We start from the raw sequence: 22,290 nt of genomic DNA on the forward strand, positions 1-22,290 counted from the left end.
GAACATATTTTTTTTTGTCCAGCATAATAAAGCTGGCGATACCAAAAAGTACAACACATGGACACAGAGGAAATCAAAAGATTTATTTATTTTTGTATTACTTTATGTTCAGACAATCAAAAAATGACAACTCCTTTCACTGTCTTCTAAAATCTATTAAGTGATAATACACATACCTAATGCAAAATATATCTAAAGTTAAATGTGTCGAAACCTGCGTTGCGGCGGTTCTGAGAGCCGACCTCAACACAGACACCACAACAGTACTGGATGATCGCAGTGAAATGGATCCTGGTTTCCTCTGCTTCTCTATGTTCAGTCTGGAACGCTTCGATAATCTAGTGTTGGTGGACAGAGGCCATGCAGCAACAGACATATACCAATATGTCACGGAACACATTAATGACTCAAGCTGTCCGAGTTCCTGTCTGTTTAAACATGGTCTCTGGAACCAGCTAACCGGGCCTTGTTGCCCCTTTTGCCCCTGCAATTTGGTGAAACTTTTTTTTTTTTTAAACATGATAATTTTTTTCCAACGTGCACTCTGCAGGACAACAAATATGAGAATATCATTCGATGACTGTTTTCTGATCTGCCACATTGAAGATTTAATTGTTTATAATTCATGTTGGTTAATAAAGATGGTGGTTACAGTTAAAACACAGCAACATTTTTGAGAAGAAACAGAAAAGGAGCAGCAGTAAGCCACCATCCACACACACGCGTCCTCTCTTCAAGGTGGCAGAGCAAGAACACAGTCACGCTGCTTTGGATGTTGTTCCTGACCGACTCTACCTGCACACAAGTCCCTTTAATTAAATGTGAACTGGCTCACATCGAGGGCCTCGGTATGCCTCGGACACTGGCAGTGCCTAACGTTAACGTTAACCGCCAAGTGTGTGGCGGTATGAACACATCCTCACGACAATGTGTCAAATATCAGCCTGGTCAGAGCTCCAAATCTTCAAACTGTGACGCTCTACATTCCCATCTAGCACCACTTCTACACTCGTCAGTCTCTGCGGGTCAAAACACACTTGGTACATGAATTGTGTCTTTTTCAAAATAAATTCACAGGAAGTGAGGTTCAGGCAACAAACAGACAGTTACATTTTTCGGGTGGTTGGTGTTAATGTGGCTGACGTGACAAGCATTTGCTTTTAGTTTCATACGGGACCCTAACAGCAGTCTCCTGAATGAAAGTCATCCGTTTGTTCGATCCATCCGCCTCCCCTCCCTCCCAGTGTGGACTCTCTCTTTAAACTATGTCTATCACTCTACCCATAATGCAGCGAGTGGCTGCATCAAAAACTCTGGTTCAAGCACTAAATGAGCAACTGACAACTGACAACTGACCAAGCTGATTATTTGACACCATGGCAGTGACAACGGGTTGGTATGAAAGGAGGCTGGGTTTCAATCTTAACACAGCTACAATAGAGTGCAACACCACCATTGCCTCTTAGATGGCCCTTGTTGTCTAAAATAATCACACGTTCAGACAGAGCTCGGCAGCAGTGAGATGCAGTCAGGAGAGTATGAGGACAGGAAACACAGATGTGTTCAAACTCAAAGGACTTCTGTTGAGTATTATTTCCTTTTGGTCGAGTTTGAATGAAGTGTTCTATGAACACATCACCCAGATGGTGATTGAACATAGATGGTGTTGAACATGAATCGCACATTTCACCCTGCCTGTGACAGTAAAATATGTATTTGAGAAAAAATGACAGTCACATCAATTCAATCAAACAAATGACTTAGAAAATTATGACTTATCCTCAGTGCTCAGTGTAAATCCCTTTCCAGGCAGAGGCCCAAATTCATGAACACAGAGTAAACGTTCCAGACTGAAGAGGAAGACACCTGGGACAGAACAGACAGAGTGTGATCTACCAGGCAATAAGGTACTCGTTGTGCTCAACATCATTCTGCTGTGAGCTAACCTCAGTAAAAAACTATGGAGCTACAAAGTACATGTGCTTGTTCTGACAAAAATAAAACTCTACACAGACATTTTCTCTGCAGTTAGATGGACAGTCGCCTGTCTCTTCTCTGAGGTAGTAAATACGTAGAAATATCATTAAAGGCAAGTTTAGAGAACAATGTTTGACTCTGGCATACACCACCAGTCCTTCACAGTTGAATTCTGAGCATATTCCCCATCTTCAACAGTGGTCAAATGTGCCTAACTGTTACAGGTTAAAACTAGTTCTAATGATTTTTGCAGAAAGATATATGACAAGGTAGAGGTAGAAAATTTGACCGTATTATAGTGTCAATGTCTGTTGCTAGATAAAGAGTTTAGATTCATAAAATCTACCTTTATAGTTTCAATCTAATGGCACAAAAGCCAAAATAACTAAAAGCAAATACAAATGAAAAAAAAGAAACCCACAGTTCTGTGCGTTTGAGGTACTGATCAAATTCATCCTTTTTTAGAAATGATATTAAGTGCTTAAACCCAGTCAGGAGATTAGACACTCTAGAGAGGCAACGACAGTAGTATTTTAAGACATTGGTGCAACACTTGGGAGGGTGGTTACAATGCTCCATCAACATACAGTTCATGGAATTAAGGCAGAAAGGAGAGAAGCATCTGAAGATCTCTCTCCAAGTATCTTCTTTCCAACATCCAGCTGAAGGCCATCTCCACAACTCTGGATGTGTGGAGCATCCATTTATGGGATGCTGCTAGTTTGGATCCATTATTCTTGCCGTGCTGCACTGTGACTCTGCTGAAGGAATCTCAACAGAACACCACCTCCTCAACTGCTTCCCCTCTCTGGCTTTCCTGTGCCTCTGCAGCAAAGAGGAGGCTGGGACGAGAAGGGTGGGTGAATGGGGGTCCCAGTTACTTGAGATACTCTTGAGATCCAACACCACAGCCTTGTAGAGGAGTGAGCGTCAATGCCAATAGGAAATAAGAAAGTGTGCTTGTGGGAATCTATGCTGCAGGCCAGTTACAACCTGCTCACATCCATTGGTCCAGTTTGAAAAGAATAAAATGCACTTCTGCCTAATAATGCTGTTTCCAAGTGCTCCAGCTCACACCATGTGACTAGGGTTGGCATCTTCCATTATGGAAGATATGGAAATAGGGGAGAGGCCTGGATGACCTCGACTTCAGATTCAAATACAGATAGAGCAACGTACTGCAAAGTGCTTCTTACTGTGACACAAGGTGGAAGTGTACAGGGGAACTACGGTAGATAGTGACCGACAACAAACTGTATATTTGCCGTTTCCCATAGGTTCAGGAATAGTTTGTAGCACGCTTTCCTGCATGCTGCTTAACAGCCAATAAGAGTGATACACCCAGGCGGTAGTTCAATACTACACAACTGTCTGTATTCCAACCATTAGGGCAATGTTTTGTTTTCTGAGATGTGGAAACATTTAGGCTGCGTCCACAATCATTCAATCTGTAGGAATGCTATCAGGGCTAATATCTAGTAAAGGACAGGATGTGTTTTATGCATTTAGTTGGACAGGCAGCGACCCAGAGATCAATGACCTGGTTAGCAGTGTCTGCAAATTTACTTTTCAGAGTTCTCTGTTGGACCTTTACACAGAGCAGATTCAAGGTAAATACAAGAAACGGCTGCTGCACTGCTCTCTGAGGCCCGTTCAGACAGAGGCATACGACACGCTGAGGATGCTGGGAGCATTGCGTTATGACTGACAAATCAATTTGTTGGAATGTCAGCAGTACTACGGCGTCACCAAAAAACTGACATTGCATTATTTAAAATTTTTTCTGCGATATGAAAAAAAAACAGGAATATTCACTTTTTTTTTGTTGCAAAAAGCAACGCATCAATCTGGGGCATTTTGGGAAAAAAAGTAAAGAGGCTAGATAAACAACTTTGTGCTCCTGTAAACAATTTTGTGCTCTAGTAGCCTAAACAATTTAATCATAAACACATCGCTTGTCCACATACGACATACGTGATGACACAGCAAAAAAGTCACACCCACAATGCATGGTTAATGAGGTGGGCTACGGTGTCAGGTGGGTTGCCAACATTACAGCGGACCCCTCAGTGCGCCCAGTGCTCTGTCCATCCCCGTAGAGAGAGGACGCAACCGGTCCACAGACCTGGGAAGCAGCGAGGTCTCGGCCAGGGTGGTGTAAACCCACAAGCCTCCTTCAGCCTGACCAACTCCAAGCTGGTCACGGCGGTGGACCCACATGTAGGGCCAGCCAACACCGGGGAGAGGATCCTCCCGGATCAAGCAGCCGTCTCTGACCCAGTAAGTTAACTTCCTCGGGCATACGCGGATCCCCCCGCCATGAAGTGTGAATTTATATGCGATCATGAAACTGTGGCACTATTGTGCATATCACAATACCGATGCGATATCGAACGTGCAGCCCTAACTGGCACACCCATTGGTAGCCAGGTTCAGTTAACTGCACTTTTCTAAATAATACAGCAAATACATTTCAGAGAAAACAATTTTTCTTAGCAACACTTCTCTGTCTGAACGGAAACTATTGTTTCAAATGTTCTATCAATAAGGTCAGAAATATTCTTTAAAAAGGTTTAAAAACTAAAATTTAAAATGTACCCCCAGACAGCAGTGGAGCAGCAGCTTTCCACCTTTGACCTTTAAAACTTAACTGCAATGTTGAAAATGGATCTCAAGTGCATTTAAATCCATTGATGCTACTTAATATTGCCCAAAAGTAGCTGTTTAGCATTAGAGCTAGTGTCATCATACAACCCCAGGTCTAAACATCCTCTCGTCTTCCAATGAGAAATTCTGATTTTGAAGAGCTGCTTGGTTATTTTGTTTTCCAATATACGATGCCAGGATTTCAGAATTCAGACTTTGACGTTACTCAAATGCTTTTGCAGTTCAATTCTCCAGTAACACTGTGTGACATTTTTGATTCACTTCTCGTTCAGTTAATAGCTTTACAGTTATTGTTAACTGTAACTGTTATTGACTGATTTAAAATTAGGATTAGATTCACCTGTAATAATGGTTGATGACAACATTTGGTTATTTCATCAACAGTAATTTCCCATCTGCTGATTTATTTGGACACTAGTTGTCATGCTGGATGGCTGGTTGGGAAGTTCTTAAGTGCATACTTTCGTGAGTTAACCACCAGATATCACAAACAGACAGTGCTGTTTGCATTATTACAATAAGAACCAGAGTATATCTTACACTTTTCTCACACTGTAAGGCAGTTCATGCTCCAATATTCAAACAAAGAGAAAATCTCAGGTCAGCTTCAGTAAGGAAGGTGACATTCACCAATAATGTAGCATTCTCCATGATAACCGAAAAACTGGATACCTCAGAATTGTGCAGCACCTGTGATAAGTGTGTTAAGTGCATCCACTGTTGGTAACAGGTCTGACAAAATAAGTAGTGCTCTACTTTGGTTGTAGTTAGACCATCTACATTTCATCAAATGTTCAAGCTTCCTTTTTAAATAATGAGGTAATACTGATGAGGTGATTTGTTGTGATTAGCATTATTAGCACTGACAGGCTAAAGTCACACAATAAAAAGATGCTGTTTTCATGTTTTACCCTTTTCACGAAAAAGCATGAACATGTGTGAAGGCAACATTTGTGGGGACAGAGCTGCTTACTGCTGAAAGGCCTGGTAGTAGTGAGGTAGGGAGCTGGAAGTGCTCATAGCAGGACTGCTGTATGCCTGAGGTAGCTGGCTGTGGTTATGGGCCCCAGGGCCCTGTGGTACATGGGCCTGTGGAGGCTGGAAGAAGGTGAAAGGCCCCGGGGCCTGGGCGGCCAGCCCAGAAGAAGAGGATGGAGAGGATGTTGTGGTGGTGGTGGGTGGATAACTCATCACTAACCCACCCATCCCCATGTGAGGGCTGTACGGGGGCAGGCTGAAAGGCAAGAAGCCCAGCAGAGGCCCGAGGTCCATGTTAGTGGTGCAGGACAGCTCGGTTGAGGAGATAGCGGGGCTCCTGGACAACAGGTGGGGGTCGCTGCCTGTACCCACGCCTTCACCCAGCACCTCCCTCTGAGGGGAGGCAGAAGTAGAGGTAGAGGAGTTGACTGCACTCAGGTGAGGTGGGGGAGCACTCTGCAGGTCCAGCAGGAAACTGTCCACGTCAGCGCGAGGGTATGAGGTAGATCCGTGCTGGTACCTGGGCATGTTGCTGTAGGGCTGCTGCTGCGGAGTCACCGGGGGCTGCAGGTGATGGTGGTGGGGGTGAGAAGATTGGGGGGGCATGTGGCGTGCCACACCCATACTCGAAGACAAGGAACCCTGCATGAGGCCATGAGGGTGGCCCATCCCAGGGACAGGATTGGCCATGGGGTAGGAGTTGTACATGTCCCTGGAGAAAGTCTCCATGGGCTCCTTTGAGACGGAGCCCATATCAGATGCCACAGGGCTAGGCTCCTCCTTCACTGTGCACTGGGTGGCAGGGGTCGGCGTAGCCACAGGAGTGCTGGGAGTACAGGCTGGCATCAACCCCGACTCCTGGGCATGGCTCTTCTTCAAATGGCGGGTCAGATGGTCTCTGCGGCCAAAGCGTTGTGCACAGCGTGGGCACAAGAAGTCACGGCGCCCAGTGTGCACCACAGCATGACGGCGTACATCCTTACGAGTGTAAAAGCGGCGGTCGCATCGCTCACATGAGTATTTCCTCTCTCTCACTGGCACAGAAGCGTTGGAGTTGCCCTCTGATGGTGGAGGTCTGTCAATATGGCTACCCAGGTGCTCCAGCAGGGAAGGCGCCCCTTCTGGACAGGGCAGACCCACTGTAGTACTGTGGGCAGCCACCAGGTGGCGTCTATAACCAAGTTGGGTGTTGTAGTGTTTTCCACACTCCTGGCAGTGGAAGAGCTGCCTGCTGGCTGGGTGGCTCTCCTGCAGCTGGCTCTTCAGATGGTCCTGCTGGTGAAACATGGTCTAACAGAAAGAACAGTACTGGCTCTGCGGCTGCACAGAGACTCTGGCCAAGAGCCGGAGCAGACACAGACAAGACTCATGAGGATCCTCCAGAGAGCTGATCATCAGCCTACAGACCTCCTGTCGTTTTGTTAACTTAGAGTGCTAGCATTAATACTAAGTGCTGTTTGTTGACTGTTTGATGGTCTCTTGTGGCAATGACTAGTGGTCTGTCCTGCCTTACTGGGGCAAGCCTGTGTCCAGCATTTGGTTTCTGTGACAGCAGCTGCCATAGCAACCCAAAAAGGGCTGCGGTGATGAGGAGCTGTGGAAGCTCTGACTGGGTCTGTGTGTTTCCTGAGAAGAGCTCCTGTGTTGGCTCACAGTCTATTTTAGTATTCAGCAGCCCTGAATGGCACAGTCACAGCAGCTGAATCACTGAGGCAGCTTGACATCTTTACAGACCTGCAAAACAGAAGAAGAAAAAAGTTCAACTTTGTGCGAATGATAACTTTTGGCTTAAGAGTGGCCTTTAAAAGAGCAAATAATAACTACCACATTTAATTGTACAAATCCACCTAGCAGAGATCAACATTAACCCATGGCCACAAAAAGTTGCTGTGGCAGCGCTGGGCGGTATCTGTTTTCATACTTTCATGGCGTTTCACCGGGGTATACAGTATTCAACGTGTATGTCAGCAAGTACCAACAGGACCGACACATTGGGCACAGTAAACAGTTAAAGGAATACTTCACCCATTTTCATTAAGCTTTGTGTCGTAAACCCGGTAGTATGTTTGAATGGTCGCGCATCATTCCCCCATTTTCCCCTTTTTTAAATGTCTTTATTTATTTTGTTTGGTTTATTTTTTAGCTTCTCAATGAGAAGGTATGTGCGTGTGTGTGTGTGTGTGTGTGTTTGCATTATATTGTAATGCTAAAATTGCCTGCAAAGTTCTATATGGGCAATAAAGTTATATTGTTATATTCAGTCCCTCATTTTCCCCAGAGACAGAGATCACCGTATTTCTATTCTTAAAAGAGCCTCTGATGATGCAAATATCGTCATGTTGCATCATCGGAGGCTCTTTGGCTAGAGGGGGTGAGACTACAAGACCTGTTACAGACCAGTGGTGGGACCCACTGAGACCACAGACCTGTTACAGACCAGTGGTGGGACCCACTGAGACCACAGACCCGTTACAGACCAGTGGTGGGACCCACTAAGACCACAGACCTGTTACAGACCAGTGGATCCTCATTTCAGACGGGTGTGAGGGGAACTTGACCGGCCCTTTTATTATAAAAATGCTGCTCTGCGCTCCATCCAAAATCTGCTGGCTGCTCGCCCGCAGTCCCACCTGGCCTTTGTAGGGCGATGCGGAAAACAGACTAAATTGTGGAATCTTACGATGACAATGGAATAAACTGTAAAACGCAGAATTCTGTGGAATTTGTCAAACCCTGGCTAAAATGTATAAATGTATATTTTCTCTCACATATTAGAAGTGTTTGTCACTGTACCTAAGCTGAAAGGGGGGGGGGGGCACGTTGTCGAGAGTTTCTACCGTGTTTTAGTGTAATTAACGGGACACCGCTTCATCCAGTGTGTCTCCACTCTCTGTTTCACCGAGGGGCGGGGCTCGCCACAGATGCACTGACTTTATACACTGATGACGATTCTTGAAACAACGTAAAGCCATGCATGTGTCGTATTACGATGTGATGACGTATGTACAACATGCATGAAGCATAGTGTCGCTCTTGAAGCAATTGCAGAGTAGTCTTGAAAGCAGACGAATCAGTATTGAAAACGTTACAACACATAACGGATATAACCCTTCAAAATACCACAGCAAAGCGCATTAAGTCAGTGGAGCACCAGAGTAAAAGGAAAGTGACTCTGTATGTCACATCAATTTACAGGGTTTTTTTTTTTTAAAGCAAAATCAACCAATACTGACATCCCTACTATAAACTATCAGCTTTTTCAGGCAACACAGAGTCTCCATCTTTCCGAGCTCAGGTTCCAGCAGGGTTTCCCGCAGCGCTTTCCTGTTAAGGCGGCCGCCTTAACAACAAAGGGCTGCCGCCTAAACTAACGTCTTAAAAAAAAAAGAAAAAGAAAAAAAAAAAATCCATATACTAGCATTATTCGCCGCAGTGTTTCCCCTACCATTGTACAGGCCGGGCAGGGCCTCCAGGCATAGGCGTAATTTATGGGGGGGATGGGTGGGTTGCAACCCACCCAATAATCCAAACCAGCCACCACAACCCACCCAATTTGATATCATAATTATTGATATTGAATGTTAAGCATTATAATCACAACAGTGTGGTAGATTTTCTCAATTTACCAGTAAAAAATAGTGACGTTTGCCGTGCCCCCTCCCGCTCTGAGATTTGGTTTCGCCCACCTTGCCGGACCTGCGCTTCTCTACTGTCTCTCCGGTCTCTCCCCGCATCAGCGGTGGTATGAAGAAAGCACGCGAAAAAAAGCAAAAGAATAAAAGTATCTTCCCAACAGGAGGTAGCTACTGCTAGGGCTCCAGTGCCACCTCTCACGAGTCAAATCATGTTACTGAACAAAAGTTAGTTTGTCCCCCCCCCAGCCGGCGAGTTCGCCACTCGCTTTCTCGCTGAATTCTACTCGCTGGCAAAAAAAAATTCACTGCCGCCGGCGACTTCAAACGGCAACTATCTGTGGAACTCTCTGTTGACGTCAACTGTCGATCATCTCTATTCTACATTGTGATTGGTACTCGCTTCACTCACATCGCAGAAAGTTAAAATAATTTCATCTCCGATCGACCACATCACATCGCCTGTCCTGACCACATTCCACTAGAACACATTCACATTAATTGACAGCTGTCTCTCAGAGATGGGCGAGTGGCGACGTATGTGAACGAGGCTTTTGTCAAAACCAAAACACCAAGGAAGGCTGAGGAATAGTCACCCACTTATATTATTATTATTATTATTATTATTATTATTATTATTATTATAATAATAATAATAAACAAATTGTGTTTTAGTCATTTTTGTTTTCATCTTTTCTTGAATGCTTAAACTCATCAACCCCATTTAGTATGTCAACATTTGTATCAGTACCAGCAGTTTGTAAGAAATTGGTCAGTAATTGATATGTCATATTTTGTTTCTCAGAATTCACCAAATTGATGCATTAAAATGAAATTATTTAAAATTTTCTCCCGGGGGAGCATGCCCCCGGACCCCCCTACAGGATCGCAATCCCCCCACCATAGTCTCCAAAGTCTCCAAAGATATACCGGTATATATATACACCTGCTTCACAGGCGGAAATCTCAAACCCCCCAATGTTCAACTCAAAGTTACGCCCTTGCCTCCAGGCCAAAAAGAAATTAATATATGCCAAAAATAAGCCACCTATCAATTCATTCATAAATCAATAATCATTTACATGGGGGGGAGACACCCCCTGTGGGGGGAGGATTGTTTTTGATAAGCTGTGGAACTCTGAGTTAACCTATTTCTACCTGAATTTCTATGAACTATTAAGCTGTTGAGTAAACCCATAACTTATATTTTACTTCATAAAATAAGACATGCACTCATATGTCGTTGTAGTGTTTTACAGTATCTGTAGCTATTAATGTGATGCTCATCATCCCCCCCCCCCCCTGACAGACACCACCTTAACTAACACATTTTCTGGGGGAAACACTGTCCAGTTACACTATAGAGAGATGGTGGCATCTGCTGGTCTCTACAACACATCACATCAATACAGCATCATAGAAAGAGCAGCATTATTTTTAGTATACAATAATACCAAGCCTACTCTGTGGCCACCAAATATCCTCTGCAGGTGGCCTCCTTTGGCCAGTCATTTCCTCAGGTCTCTTCAGAGAATGAGATTACATTATCCGAGTCCTAACTGAATGTAACACGGGTGACAAAATCGGTTCGATTGCATCGTTTTCTTTTGGGTCTTCTAACTGGCGGCAAGCGCAGTATGATTGAACTCTTGTTGGAAGCCCCGTTGCTATTCATTCTCGTTGCCCGCTTTAAAGCATTGCAATGGACGAGGAACAGCTGATTCGTGAAATTGTAATGAGGGCATTGATGCTCTCTAGTTGCTGGCTGTTCGTAACCCGCGGTGGGCAGCATAGTCTCGCTTGGCTAAATAATAGAGCTTACAGCTAACAGAGGTTTGACTGAGTTCCACTACAATGCACTCAAGCTCTATTCAGTAAAATTAGGATTGAGCATAGGAAAATTATAACAATATCAAATTTAATCTTATTATATAATTATTATATTAATTTGAATTTATTTTTTGGCAAGAAATGTATAAATACAGAAGAGCATGTGATAAATTATTATTCTACCATGTTTCTCAGTATTACCAGTCCGACAGTGGGAGTAACATTCTCTTCACAACCACCACTTCGGGCTGCAGCTATCTAATCTTTTTGTAATCCAGTAATCTACCGATTATTCCATCGATTAATCGGATAAAAATTAACATTGTATAAAGTTCCCATATACACTGTTAATTTCTTAACACATTCGGTCAATGACTATAAACAGGAATAAAGATAAGAAAAAAAGAAAGGAGAGAAAAAAATTACAGATAAATGAGGAAAACAAGAAATCAAAAAAACTTCAATAGTTTAAAAATAAACTTAAAATGCTAGTCTTTGGTGATTTTAAGCATTGTTAGAAGTTACTATCATGTCATGACTCCTCACTGCTCCGGTTTGTGGCTGCTGCACCTGTCCGGGTACCGCTTGTGTTTCTGGTGCTTTTTAACGATTCTGAAAGACGACGCTCCAACGGTAAAGGCAGCGTTCCCAGCCTGACTCTGGCCGTATTGCACAAGACGGCCCGTCCGCGGCAAACTGGAAACCGGATCAAACGACCAGTTCTTAAAACTACACCCAACCTGACCACCCAGTTCTTAAAACTACGCCCGACCGGACCGCCCGGTTCTTAAAACTATGCCTGACTGGACCGCCCGGATCTCTGGCTTGCTACTCAGAGTGAATACAGCTCTATGAGATTCACCGATCCCCCTCTGGGTGAAGTTATAAACTCAGTTTCCTGGTGTATGGTATCTGGGACTTAAATAACAGTTATAGTGTTTATTTCAGCCATGAAACATTATCAGTGTAAACAACTCACACGTGTGTTTGGTGCACATGCGTTTACAGCAGAGAATCAGCAGGCGTTTTCTGTAGCGCTCTGTAGCAGGCCAACTGAATGTTGCAGCGGGCAAACCAATTTCAGTTTTAAAATTCCAATTATTAACCTATCTGCATCGAGACATAATCGTTCTAGAGAGAATCACGAAGCATCGAAGAATCGATTATTTTTCCCACCCCTATTAAGGATCCATGTGCTTCTCGGTAGTGAGCAATCAAGTTGCAAATCAATGTCTGCTACAACAAGGTGTGTGTTCACCCACTGCCACAATAACTACTGGCTAAGGCTACGTTTACACGACAATGGTTTAGCTAAAAACAGGAGCGTTTTCTTGCGTTTAAAAAAAGAGTTCCTCATTTAGACAACATTGTTTTGAAAACGATCTGTATGCACACGGATCCGCAAAAATCCTCTAGTAGTAGGCCAGTAGCTGGCGGTGAGACATTGTTATACAGCATAGGTGGATGGCACAAGTAAATAATCTGTCTCCACTGAATGGCGTTGTTGTGTGAGCAAATGGCCAGAATGTAAAACTACTCTATGCATTATGTTGAAAACATTGGTGTGTAAAGTCTGTAAGTGTTATAAAATTAAGCAATGATTTGGTGCTTGCATAGGGAAGTTATGGAGGCAAGTCGCTGACTGTGCCATAAAATATGCTCAGGAATCATGTAGCAATGTAATGGGTTACATCTATAAAACGGAGCTGTATCATTGAAATGGATTCTCACTTCTTACCACTAGATGGTGCTGTAGCGTTTTCACAAGCAAGGAGTACTACTGGAATCATCTTACAGGTGTGATTGTATGCATCGCAGGTTAAATGGTGCATTTATAAAATGCTTTAGAGGAGATTTCACAAGACCAGGTGAAAACTTATGTATGTGTGGTCAATCTGCTCAATCAGCACATGACATTGTTAAGCTATATTTGAATAAAATGTTACAAATGCACTTACAAGAAATTGAACTCATATCCTACAATTAAGTCAATGACACTCATTAAATGGTAGTTCTTGAATAAGTCAGTATTTAATACAGTTTATATAAAACCCATGAAGTTGAAAGCACTTTCCTTTTTTCTGGTACCCAACACTACCTTTTTTTCCAGTGCTTTACTCTAAAAACAAATGTCATTTATTTTGTAAAAAAAAAAAAAAAAAAAAGTCTAAACTTCTCAACAACAATGTTTTTTATTTAAATTATTTTGAAATATCCCACACTAAATAAAATCCAACTCTCTCACTCAACTCAAACCGGGGCAACACCGTTGTTGAAGCACACATAATTTCCTTCCTGTTGGGGTATGGTCACGTCAGCACCGCTGCACGGAACTTGCACTTCATACTTTCCCATTAATAGTCTGCAATTTCACAAATACTAGTTTTATACTAAGGTGTTAGACATACTAATAATTCTCAGTGTTGTAATGAGCCACTTAATAAATAATTAAATATGTTGGTGATGTTTGCGATGCTTCACTTGAAGTTTTGCTGTCTATTAAGCGTGAGGTAAGATTTTTTTTCTCTAGCTTTTAGATTCACCGTATACTGCGTTCTAGACATGTTGACATCTCCAGCTTGCATTTCACATTACAACTCCAGCAGTGATGTCCATGTCAAGTCCTGAATGCGTCTGCTCGCTCTGATTCCCACAGACGACTGCGTACACAGCTTTACGAGTGATTGTGATGTAGTACACTTGATTGACCAACAGGGCAACTATCATCACTAGCCCCTTTTAGACAGACGGGGCGGAATAACAGCAGAATACTCCCTCAACAAAAACACAGAATAAAGGGTCTAAAAAACTTTTAGGGCTGGCCCTCAAGTTCTAGCCAAAATATCACAATATATATTGTGTATCGCGATATAACCTAAAAATAACCGCAATCATATTTTAGGCCATATCGCTCGGCCCTACCACAATGTGAAATGATCAGGCATGTGAAGCATTCAAATCATTAATGACTTAAAGAAACAATAGTTACACATATAGTTTGTGTGTAAAATTGTTGCAGTTACTGATTTATGGTTTATTTGATACAGACAGATACAGCCAGACTAAAAATACACACACTCTTCCTCCACCAGTCACCTCATTCAGCACATCTTCACTAAGGCTGGGTATCGTTCAACTGTACCCGAGTCATTCCTACCCTTAGAAGCAGGGAAAACAAGACAAACTTTCATCTGTAAGCAACTTCAGAAACGTTTCAACGTGTGATCCAAAGTATAGACAGTGTTTCCTCTTTATTCATGTGCCGCTGATAAAAGTTCACACAATCATCAATATGAACTTCTCCGAGTGCAGTAGAGATTCTATGCATAAACACAAACAAAGTTTACAACATGACATGTGCAAGTTCATTTTCCAACATCACACATCCTGTAATATGACTATAATGCATGTTGATTTGAAAGATACATCTTACAGCACTATCATGAATGTGCATCCGACAAATCTGCAGCAATTGCAACTACTGATGCCATCATGTCAATATGGCCCAAAAGCTCTGCACATCTTTTTCCAGCACCTCGTTGAATCTATGCCACGAAGAATAAGGCAGTTCTGAAGGCAAATGTGGGTCCAACATGGAACTAGCAAGGCATACCTAATAAAGTGGCCATTGAGTAGACTTGGGCCGGTTTAAATATTTTCAAACCGGTCTGATATTAAGCCAAACACCGGACCAGACCGGTATACCTACCATTACCACCAGGTGTAACACTTGCCACAGCAGCAGCTCCCGAGTGAAACATTATGTTTTTTACACAGAAAATTGCACCATAATCACGGAACCGAGTCAAAAGATATGCCGCGATCGCAGCCGAACCAGATCGGTGGTGACAACGCCGCCGGCCGTGTGACGTATTACTTGAGCCTCGTAAATCCGATTAGCTCGAGGCTACAAAAACAACTGTGAGAGGTGAACTTTTGCTCGTTTTGCATATTAACACGACTCGTCAACAGCAAATGAAGTATATGCATCATATACATGTTGATGATACAACTGTGCAAGCAACTACCGGCTTTGTATCGTCTTCGGATTAACGTTCTCAGTTCGTTAAATGCTCCGGTGATGCGTCACCCACGTAAGTAACAGTACATCTCCCCCTCCCACCTCAACTGAAATGTGATTTCTGTCATGCCGGGCTTGGCTCGCTCAGGAGCACGGCGGCTGCACTTTGTGCACCGGCTGACTGGGAGTCTCCCGGTGGCTCCGTTTATAAATAAACACATTATGTTAATCACTTGTCATTATTGCTGCTTATTACTAATGCAATACAAGTTGGATTTAGTTCCGTGAAGCCGTCCGGCACAGGGTGCTGATTTTTCAGAACGTGTCATAAGGACAAATAACGGTTCAACCAGTTCAGCTCCGTACACCGAACCGGACCGGTGAACCGGAAATCGGCACAACTCTAATTGAAAGTAAACATATATTAGGGATGGGACTAGGGCTGAACGATTTATCGTTTTCTGACCGAAATTGCGATTTCAGACAACGCGATCGCCAAAGCTACGGTTTTTGCAGCGCTCCTGACTCACCCAGGATCTGTTGTCAACTATTTTACACATACATGCCGTATCCCGACCTCCTGCCAAGCTCACCAATCAGACTACTCATACTACTCGTGAACAGGTCACGCTAACCAATCAGTATTAACCTGCTCCGTATTTGTAGGCTAATTAGTCAGAAATTACTTCAACTGGACCAGAAGCTGAGTTAGGGGATTTAATCGCCAAGAAAAACAGCACGTCATTTGGGAGTATTTCGGGTTTGAGGCTGCAGACCTGCACCAGAAACGGGTACTGTGCAAAACCTGTCGCGCTAAAGTTGCAACATCCAGCAACATTCCAAAAATCACCACAGACATTTGCATGACGCGCGCATGACGAAAAAGTCCGGTGAAAAGTCCGGTGACAATGATGATCATTTGTAATAACTGCCATTGGTCAAGGACTTTAAAGAATGAACATTAGGCTTGGGCGGTATCCAAATTTTGATACCGTCAAACTTCCTCCACATTTTACCCCGGTATACGGTATTACCGTGACTAATTAAAAATGATGACGTAAGCCTCAGGTGGCGTTACAAAACTGTTGGCTTGTGCCTTCACCGTTCAGAAACTGAATACCAAACACTATTACTGAATAATAACAACATAACATGCATAATATTAACAACTTTTATTAACAACAAATGCAGCTTATAAAAAAAGTGCAAATACAACAGTCAAACAGCATAAATTAACATAAACACCCAGAACAGTTTTCGCGCACAAATCAATTAAATTAAATCAACAACTTTAAACAACAAAGAGCAACTTTTAAAAAAGTGCAAATAGGCCCATAACAGTCAACAAATTATTTCAACACAGTCCAGTCTTCTTTCAAATATTTTTTTTTAACGAAAAACAAAACAATGACAATAAAAGTACGAATAGGAACTGTGTAGCAGCAAATCTACTCAAGATTTTTCGCCAGAAAAACCAGCATATTGACTTTTTCTGGCTTTAACAGGGCACGTTGTGGACCGACCACTTTACCTGCGGTGCTGAAAACCCGCTCTGATGGCGAGCTTGTGGCACAGACACACAGATATTTTCGGGCCAGTCGCGACATCTGGGGAAGACGACTGCCAGCATGTTTCCACCAGAGGAGTGGGTCCTCGTCTCCCTGGATGACAGGCTCCAAACAGTAGGCTGTTAGTTCAGCGCCGGCTCGCTCCTCTGCGGTGCCGACTGGACCTGCCGCTGCAGCGGGTCGTTTTCGGAGGAGGGTTCCCAGAGACATCCTTTTACGTGGGGGTTCGGGTTGTGCCTCTTCCTCTTCAATTCTGATGGCCACTGCTGCTGGTGCTGCTTGCCCCTCCAAGCTCACCATCTCAGCCTGTAATTCAGCCTTGATTTCAGCCTGTGCTCTGTCATCAGTCTCATATCCTCCGCGGTAACGGGGGTCCATGAAAGTGCACTTTCGCATTAATTTGCGCACCGAATCGGTTTCATACTTCGCCTCCAGCTTTTTTAGAATAGCAGTTTTTATTGACTTTGTCAGTTCGAGGTCGTTTACTGACACAGCCAACACATTGTCCCCGCAGAGCTGGAGTATGGGGAGGATGGAGGAACTGGTCACATAATTCTCCCCTGACAAAATATCCGTGAAGTCACCGACAGGTTTCAGTGCGTCGTGCACAGCCTTCAAGACGTCCGTGTCCTGCCAGTGCAGGGACAGTTTACTTCTTCTGTCATCAGACAGGACGAGCTTGATAGCTTGTTCCTGCTCGAGGATGCGCTCCACCATTGCCAGTTTGGAGCCCCAGCGAGTTGCGCAGTCCTGCCGACGGATGAATAAATAAATAAATAAATTAATTAATTAATTAATTAATTAATTAATTAATTAACGAATAAGTGAGTGAATGAAATGAATAAACCAATACATGTATAAATAAACTAACTATTATTCCATTATATTGTTAGTTACGTTATCTCACGTTAACAGATTCAGATATTCAGATATAAATTTATGCTTACCGTTATGAGACTATGCTCTGGGAGTCCCAACTCCACTTGCTTCTTGTGGAGTTCACTTTTACGGTGCCAGCTGTGTGAAAAGGCCCCGACAATACTGCGGCATAGTCCGAGGGTGCGCTCAGTTTTTTGCCTATGGTCATTCAATGCATTTGTGACAGCCAGGTTCAGATTGTGACCGAAGCAGTTAAGCCACGGCCACTGCAGGGACCTGATTGCAGCAGAAATGTTGGCGGCGTTGTCAGTGGTTATGGATGAAAGTTTTTTCTCGTCAAGTTGCCAGTCCTGAAGTGCAGCTTTGAGCGCAGCAGCAAGATTCTCCGCCGTATGACTCTCAGGAAAATACGTTGTTTGGAGGCATTTGGATTCAAGTTTCCACTCAGGTGTAATTATGTGGACAGTCAGGGACATATATGGTGTCATATTAACTGACGACCACATGTCAGTTGTTAAGGAATAACTATCTGCCCCTGACAGCAACACCTGAACCTCGTCTCTAACTTTAATGTACAAACTTGGGATCGCTGTTTGTGAGAAATGTTTCCGTCCGGGCAGCTCGTACTGGGCATCTAGGACCTTTACCATGTCCTTAAAGGACTTTTTTTCCACCGTGTGGAAAGCGACCATTTCCTTCGCCAAGTATTTTGTCACAGCATCAGTGCAGGTTTTCCAACGGAGACTGTCCCTTTTGTACTTTTGTGTTTTGGCGAAGGCCCCCATTATCGTCGGCTGCGTGTAACTGGAGGTGGACTTTGTTGTTGTTGGTCCTGCATCGGTGTCAGTGGGAGGCCTTGAAACTGTTGCACTGAGTGAACTAGGAGCCAAATTCATCCTCGCAGCAGTGAGTGGGTGGTTGACTCGGAGATGCGTCCTTAGGTTAGAGGTGTTTGCATCTCTCGCGGTCACCTTTTTGTTGCACAATTTACAAATTGCCTCATCAGTATTTACCGGCTCTCCTTTCTCGTTTGCCTGGAACCCGAAATACTCCCAAACTGCAGAAGTAGTGTTCTTTTTTGACACCAAGTCACCCGGTGCGCGACCTGCCATCTTTCTCCCCTTCTCTCTCCCGGTGCGTCTCTCCCCCCTCCGCGCTGTCACGTGATGACGTCACGTTCACAAACTTTATTGAAAGTCTCCAAATGTAGGCTAAAACATGTTCAACTATTTAAGTTAAACTGAAAATTCAACCACACATACAGTAAGTGCTACTGGACAGAGAATCAAGTTTAGGCATCAAATGACTTTTATTTAATATTTAATTGTTAGGCTATCTCCTACATAAGTGCATTGCATTTTTTCATGACGGTATTGAAACTGATACCGCTGCTATTTTTAAACACCGGCAGTATACGGTATTACCGTAATCCCGCCCAAGCCTAATGAACATGCATGTTTCTTTTTAATAAATACATTTGAAAGCAATTTTTAACTTTAGTTTTCATCCTTGCATTAGAGTAATAGCATTCAATGTTTTAATGTTACTACATTGTGAATATTGCACTGAAGCTTGATTTTGAAATCGTGAATCAAATCGAAATATCTGTCAGAAAAATCGCAATTAGATCTTTTCCTAAAATCGTTCAGCCCTAGATGGGACAATATAGAAAAAAAAATGCGACCTCACAAAATAATTACGAATCATGATATTATACTGATAATCGTCAAAATATGGTTAGAACTCTTAAAATGGCACTAACACATATTGGAATCACTTGACATTTAGTTTAGAAACAAATATTTTTATTATGCCATGGACAAGACATCTCCTTTTAGTAAACATCCTTTTTAGTTAAAAACAATCAAATAATCTCAGATTAAATGATCATAAATCGTATGATCTCCATGCATTTATAAAGGATAAATATATTTTTGAAAAATGTTTTTTTGAATCCTTAATTTTTAATATCAGGCTCTATTTTTCACGTGTCTACCATGATAGCGAGATACCGCTTTTCCCATGTCACTTATGATGATATTCATGATTATGCCAATATTTGAAATTCACCACAAACTTTTTTTTTTTTTAACACATTCCACAATAACATCCTATATTGTCCCATCCCTAGTCAATCATTTCTTAAACAGCTGGTCCCTTTAGTTTTGTATCAAACATTATTGAAACAGAAGGAAATTTTGCATTTGTTGGGAACTATTTCTATCCTCGCTGAGGATTTGGGGCTGCAGGGCGTTGCATGTGGAATTGGGTCAAAATAAACTGCCGTGTGTGTGTGTGTGTGTGTGTGTGTGTGTGTAGTGTTGCTCTCTGATGCTTATTTTGGATGACAACAGAGCTCTGTGGCAAAGAGGAATATCATGTTTTGATACACACAGTATTTATTAGTAGTTATGTCTATTGTTGGTTTAGCTCTACACATGGCATTTGTTGACAGAAGAAAAATAATGACGCTCACCAGACGCATCTTCCATCCCAACTACATTTTATGTATTGCACTATTAAGGTAGCCTTCCTGACAACAATTTGTTTTTTTAAGTACAGTGACTCTAAACTTGAGGCTATAGATAGGAAATGTATTTGACAGACAAACTTCATAAACTACATACATGTAGACCTGCCACGCTTACATCAATAATGTAATAGGACCGTGCTTCAGAATGATGCATTACTTTTGACAGTTTTTCTAAATACTTATTATTTCACTTAAGAAATGCCTACATATTGGACTTTAAATGGCCCGTGACTCTATTGCAGTGCCTCTCCTTTCACTCGAGTTTAACGCATTTGCCACCAGTGGATGTTCCCCATGTTATTAACGAGATGCACAAGCAGTGTAAGTCTTGATAGAAACCACTAAATGACGACTGAGCATCATGGGGAAGGCGATGGGAGCTGGTAGTGCCATCTTGTGGGTCCTTAGCACGGAGCTGCCATAAAGCTTTAATCCCCTCACCTTCTCTGCCCAAGTGCTCTCTATGATGTTATACCCGGTAAAATGCTTGCCCCGTTGGCACCCAGCGAAGTAGTGAGAACCTCGGAGCCAGGCTGATGGCAGCCAGGCGGTGAAGGGACGCGGTGAAAGCTTGTAGCGTTAGAGAGTGGTGGGACGGGGGTCATTGCCGGACCGGGGCTACATTTTACTGCTAGCCTGCCTGTGTTCACAAAATTCGGCGGCGGGGGGGAAAAATCGGTTTCGTGCTCGGGGGGTTCGAGTGTGTACTGCGGTCATTTTGTGTCGAGAAAGCCCGCGGGCTAGTTGTGTGGCTGCGGGTAAAGTTCGAGTTAGCCGAACGAGCATGCTGGTTAAAAAACAAAAGATGAGCGGTTCACTAAGTTGTATCGGAGTTTGTCTTACGGGAGCTAACATTAACTCCGGTGTGTTTTACAAAGCGGGGTTTAACTCCAGCTCAGGTCGACAGACACGGACACGACGCTACTTACCGATTGCGCCTCGGTCCAGCTCTCCGTCCAGCCTCCATTCCGTCTCCATATCGACATTTTGAAACAAGTTTTAAAGATGTTTCTTAGAGTCCGGGCCTGGACTGCTGGGCGCCGCGCTGGAAGCCATGCATTCTGGGAGAGTGACGTCACACCCCGGGCTCAGGGGGAACGCCAGCAGGAACCAGATCCATCCATCTATCTAGCTACACACACACACGCCAATAATAATACCAATATCAACCATTTCCTTTACAAATCGCTTTTTTTCCAAGTCCAGAACTACGGGTATTCTAAAATATATAACAAAACGTTTTACGTTGAATGCTATTTCTGCTTTATGAAATTATGGAATCCAGAGACCTCTGATATCACCTGCAGTATTTGCATTCATTCTGCTTCTCACAAATGTGTTGTTAAAAGTGCATTTCAAAAGTTCAGCCTTCAAACAGTAAGCTACCTCAGATAAAAAAAATAAATAAAAAAAAATTAAATATTTTCTGTACTTAACATTTAAAAGTTGATTGATTTCTAAATATTGGAATGATTTTCATAAATATGCTTGAGGTGTAAAACAGCGACAGCGTAAATTAAACATGACAAACAAAACGAAACACTTGTGCATTCCTGTAGTTTATTTTTATTTTTTAATTGAAATATCTCAAATTAAATATTATTTAGGGGCTGTTCGGTATTTATGAAATGGACCACTGGAGGAAAATAGGGGGGGGGGGGGGGGGGGGGGGTATGTCTTAATATTCTTTGTTGAGGGGTGGGTCACCTAACAATTTATAGTCTGAGGGGGGTGAGTTCTCAGCTTTTGTCATGAAAACAGCAACATTTCAAATATAGTATAAAAATACATCTCAGTAACACATTCATATGTTTAGAGATATATTTTTTGCCTTTTATTGCGGGAGGACAGCGTGAGAGTTAAGGGGGTGAGATAGAGACGATTTAAAAGAGGATTCGAACCCGGGACCACTGCAGGGAGCCTTGGTACATGGGGCAGTAACTTTTCCACTGAGCTATGAGCACACTTAACACATTTAATCAATCAGATCTATTAATATGTATTAAATACATCAGGGACGCATTGTCCATCATCTCTGACTGCGTTTGAGCACCAAGCATCATTGATGTAAACAGAGTCCACCTCCTCTCGTCCCACCAGAGTCCTGTCCTCTGTCCTGAGGTCCACCCATCAAAGTCAGCTTGATTCAGGATGAATCCACGATGGAACCAGGAAACTGTGAAGATGTGGTACATTCATCGACCT

General features: G+C 43.0%; 2 protein-coding genes across 2 annotated transcripts; both read right to left on the reverse strand.

Moving 5' to 3' along the window:
• Nucleotides 1–68: 68 nt before the first annotated feature.
• On the reverse strand, nucleotides 69–21,142 carry LOC311016735 (zinc finger protein PLAGL2-like). Its single transcript, XM_084014654.1, has 2 exons — nucleotides 21,015–21,142; nucleotides 69–7,356 (listed from the first exon to the last, which is right to left on the reverse strand). The coding sequence occupies exon 2, from the start codon at nucleotides 6,907–6,909 to the stop codon at nucleotides 5,614–5,616; it is 1,296 nt and encodes a 431-aa protein (XP_083870780.1). The 5' UTR covers nucleotides 6,910–7,356; nucleotides 21,015–21,142; the 3' UTR covers nucleotides 69–5,613.
• Nucleotides 16,553–17,937, reverse strand: LOC311017315 (zinc finger BED domain-containing protein 4-like). The gene is made up of 2 exons (XM_084015566.1): nucleotides 17,621–17,937; nucleotides 16,553–17,423 (listed from the first exon to the last, which is right to left on the reverse strand). The coding sequence occupies exon 2, from the start codon at nucleotides 17,388–17,390 to the stop codon at nucleotides 16,554–16,556; it is 837 nt and encodes a 278-aa protein (XP_083871692.1). The 5' UTR covers nucleotides 17,391–17,423; nucleotides 17,621–17,937; the 3' UTR covers nucleotide 16,553.
• Nucleotides 21,143–22,290: the final 1,148 nt, after the last annotated feature.

The sequence above is a fragment of the Eutrigla gurnardus genome, assembly GCF_963514095.1.
Source record: "Eutrigla gurnardus genome assembly, chromosome: 8".
NCBI classification, from domain to species: Eukaryota; Metazoa; Chordata; class Actinopteri; order Perciformes; family Triglidae; genus Eutrigla; species Eutrigla gurnardus.

Excerpts from the sequence above, each read along its gene's own strand:
- LOC311016735 (XM_084014654.1), bottom strand. The coding sequence starts at position 6,909 with ATGTTTCACCAGCAGGACCATCTGAAGAGCCAGCTGCAGGAGAGCCAC.
- LOC311017315 (XM_084015566.1), bottom strand. The coding sequence starts at position 17,390 with ATGGTGGAGCGCATCCTCGAGCAGGAACAAGCTATCAAGCTCGTCCTG.